Genomic DNA, 3,880 nt, shown 5'->3' with positions numbered 1-3,880 from the left:
CAAACAATGTATATAAATGCAAACTTGACAACAGCGTTACAGTTTATTAAATAAACTCTGTAGACTATTTCTAGACTGGGTTTTATGAAGGCAGCAGTGCATTTTGGTCTTGGTCTGGCTCAAACTAGCTGTCAGCTCATCAATATCAATCAATAAAAAAGTTTACGATGACCTTGGGTGTTTGAAAGGCGCCTGAAATTAAATGTATTATTATTATTATTATTATTATTATTAATAATAATCCACTCAACACCAATCTCTATCTCTCCAAACTGAGGACAATGACAGGTACCTACAACTTTGGTTGAATTTACGTCAACTGCAACATGGCATCAAAACAAATGTATCTGAACGGACTCTGATGTATAATCAGATGCTAGTGAATATATTTTTTATACATCTGCAATTTTACCACTTCACAAATAACATCCAGGAGAGCTTTAATTTTTGCCAGTGGTGCATTAGTTACGAGGAAGAACACAAATCACATTTAAATTCACCATTAATGGCAGTAAAATAAAAAATATATAGGCAGATGTTAAAGCAAGCAGCACAAACACCATTAGAACTGAAAGGTATTTTCCCACTGTGGAAGTGATTTTAGTGTCTTTTGTTTGAGGTGGATGCAAAGCAGAAGCTTGACTGGGTCAGTTATTAACACCTCATTAGGAATAAATGTAAAACTATCATGAGCTTGCATTGCCAGACTGATTCATCAGAGTCAAAATTTATCTTTTAATTTCTCCTTATCCATCAGGAAAAATAAATGCTGCCTCCCTCCATCGGAGGACACCTTTGATGCGCAGGCACCATCAGTCCCTCCTTTGATTACAGATGGGCTTTGCAGCACATTGCTGATGCTGTTATTGGCAGAAGAGGCACTGTGCAAATACAGAATCACATATAATTAAATCTCATTAATAAAAGACAAGACAAGCCCTCCTGCCAGAGTTTTACAACACCATCAGCGCCTCTGGTTACTTTTTTAAATTTCAACACGTACGGCGTGTGCTGCAAATTTTGACTTCACCTTCAGCCCCAATTCTTCAAAAAAAAAAGTTCTGTTTGAAAGCTTTTATTCAGAATACATCTCACCTGTCGTTATTTTGTTTTATTAAAACATCTCTTTCATAAAAGAAGTAAAAAATAAACAATAATTAGAAAAAATGCCCTGTTTCACTTTTTAATTTTAATCATTTAAACTCGTACCCTGCAGCTGATATGATAAGCAACTGCGTGATTTCCCAGAAAAGCAAATACGCTTACAGGAAACGGTAAATAAAAAAGTCCTCATTTTTAAGAATGAATGGCCTGGATTGAAAACGATGCAAATTTGATGCAAATCTAAATTATTCATGTTCAATCTGACACTTCTGCTGCTTAGAGAAAACTGCTTATGTGTGTTTGTGAGGCTACGTGCCGCCTCTCAGAGCAAATGGGAGCCATCCAGCGAGCAAAAGCTGTTCTACTTGTTTGCACACAACTCTACAAACATCCTTAGCTCACATGAGAAATTGTTGCCTTAAAAACAAACCTTGTGTAAATGTTCTGTTTTTAGAGGCTGCATAGTGGCCTTGCCTAAAAAAAAAGGAAATTGATTGAAGTTTTTATTCTTTATTTGCTTTTTTATTGTTTCATTTGGTCCAATTTCAGCCTTTTTTCTCAAGATGATGCAATATGCAAGGGGTATGCTATTTATATGTTTAGAAAAATAAATGACACGTGGTTACATTTTCCCCAACATCAACACAAATGTTAAATCTGCAGAGTTAACAATGAATATGCGCCGTGTTACTGCATTTATGGTAAAGCTAAAACTTCTACACATCTTAGATGTTCACAGAAAGCACCCCAAAACTCCACAAATACAAAAATGGAATGGCTCACATCTTTTTTCCCCCCTGTATTTGTACATGATATTTTTTTCCGGAGAGCAGATATTTTACCGATCAGACACAGAGTGAAGTAGAGAGCTGTAACAACAAAAGGATATGCAGCAAAGTGAGTCTCAGAGACGACAGTGAAATTGGTGCACACCCCCACAGCGCTGTCTGCTGTGATTATGTTGTCCTCTACAGCCGGAGAGAAGTGCGATTTTCTGTTTTGGGAAGGCTAAAATAAATACTGTCTCACAGCTAGCGTCTCCAGATCAATATGGCCAGTATACTTTGTGAGTTAGTTATTTGCTCTTTCAATTTCTTTGTCACAGTAGGATGTTGTTCCGAGTCACACGTCCATTTGGACCAGCACCAGGACAGGTGGTGCCTCCGCCACTTTGGCCTTGCGACGCAGCAGATGAGTCAAGTTCCTGAAGGACGGCGTGGCGTGGAGGAGAAGCTCCTTGAGGTCTGCCCGGAACTCCCTGCGAACCAGGCAGTAGAGCACAGGGTTGAGGCAGCTGTTGGTGTGCGCCAGGCACACAGTCAGGGGGAAGGTGTAGGCCTGGGTGTTGTAAAATGCCTTGCTAAAGGGGACAAGGTCAAATTTTATGAGCACCCCCCAGAGAGTCAGAGCCTGATTTGGAAGCCAGCACAAGAAGAAGGACAGAACCACAATAGCGATGGATTTGGTCACTTTGGAACGGCGATTCTGCCGACCTTGCTTGACCTCTGGGACTGCTGCTCCTGCGATGCGCCGGCTGAGGATGACACGCAGCAGAAGCAGGTAGCAGACTGTGATTATGAATAGAGGGATCAGGAAACCCAGCAAGACTTTTTGCAGCTGGTACAAACCCAAAAGAAGTTGTGGATTCCAGCTGCCCGAGTCTGGGAAACGCACCAGGCAAAGCTCCTCGTCCGACACCTCGGCGCTAGTGGAGTAGATGGCATGAGGCAAAGTGGCCAGCAGAGAGACGGCCCAGATGCCGAGGCTGGTCCATTTGGCCCGGGCTGCAGCTGCCCTTCGGCTGTGCATCTTCAGCGCCGATGAGATGGAGTAGTAACGTGCCACGCTCATGGCTGTCAGGAAGAACACGCTGGCGTACATGTTCATGGTGGTGACGGAGCTGATGATTTTGCACATCACTCGGCCAAAGGGCCAGCGGAAGTCCAGGGCCGTGTCCACGGCCCAGAAGGGCAAGGTCAGAACAAACTGCAGGTCCGTGATCGCAAGCCCCATCACAAAGCAGTTGATGGATGACTGCTTCTTCCTGTGGCGTGAGAGCAGCAGATACAGAGCCAGTGAGTTTCCCACCAGCCCCAGAGCGCAGACTATAGAGTACACACAAGCTATCATCACACGTACCACAACGCTGGAGCTGTCTCCTTGAAACTCCATGATGGATTCCCTTGTCAGGAGCTGCAGCCAGCAGTGCAGCGACAAGTTGCTGCTGGTGGAACCTCCGTTACCATTTCCAGCATTGTCCTCCTGTAAAAGCTGCTGCTCACATGTCTCTGGAGCCACCGTCTGGACTCCAGTCTCATTCAGAGACATGCCTGAACTCTTCTCCTCACCTCCAAAGTCAGAAAGCAGCCGTGTGTCACCAAAGACACACAGAAAAAGTTTGCCCTGATGGCATTTTCAGCCCTCCTGATGGCTCAGACTCCAGCAGCATCCGGCGCGATGATGCCTCCTCTCATTTCAACTCTGCCAGCTCTCTGCGCGCCACGGCTGCTTATAGCTCTGGCGTGAACGCGCAGAGCGCAGCGGCACCGCGGACGGGGTTCATCTCGCCAGCGCGGTGATTGGAAGAAAGCGAATCCGTCCCCTGATTACTGCCACATCAAAGCTTCACCCCGACAGAGGTGAGGCTGGCGCAGTTTCACAAGAGCCAGTTGTTTACGCTCTGACTCCTTGACCTTCTTATATCTTTTATTTGTGACAAGCAGACAGTCTGCGTGTCAAATGCGCCGAAGCGCAGAGAATGCTCTGAAATCCGACC

At 44.8% G+C, this 3,880-nt stretch overlaps 1 protein-coding gene across 1 annotated transcript; it reads right to left on the bottom strand.

Moving 5' to 3' along the window:
- Positions 1–1,153: 1,153 nt before the first annotated feature.
- On the bottom strand, positions 1,154–3,649 carry rxfp3.2b (relaxin family peptide receptor 3.2b). Its single transcript, XM_015974841.3, has one exon. It carries the CDS (start codon positions 3,430–3,432, stop codon positions 2,227–2,229), a length of 1,206 nt encoding a protein of 401 aa, XP_015830327.1. The 5' UTR covers positions 3,433–3,649; the 3' UTR covers positions 1,154–2,226.
- Positions 3,650–3,880: the final 231 nt, after the last annotated feature.

Source organism: Nothobranchius furzeri, chromosome 8 (assembly GCF_043380555.1).
Source record: "Nothobranchius furzeri strain GRZ-AD chromosome 8, NfurGRZ-RIMD1, whole genome shotgun sequence".
Lineage (NCBI taxonomy): Eukaryota > Metazoa > Chordata > Actinopteri > Cyprinodontiformes > Nothobranchiidae > Nothobranchius > Nothobranchius furzeri.
Note: the sequence above shows the minus strand (reverse complement) of the source record. Positions and strands in the feature narration are given on the sequence as shown.

Coding starts and splice junctions, on each gene's coding strand:
- rxfp3.2b (XM_015974841.3), bottom strand. CDS start 3,432: ATGTCTCTGAATGAGACTGGAGTCCAGACGGTGGCTCCAGAGACATGT.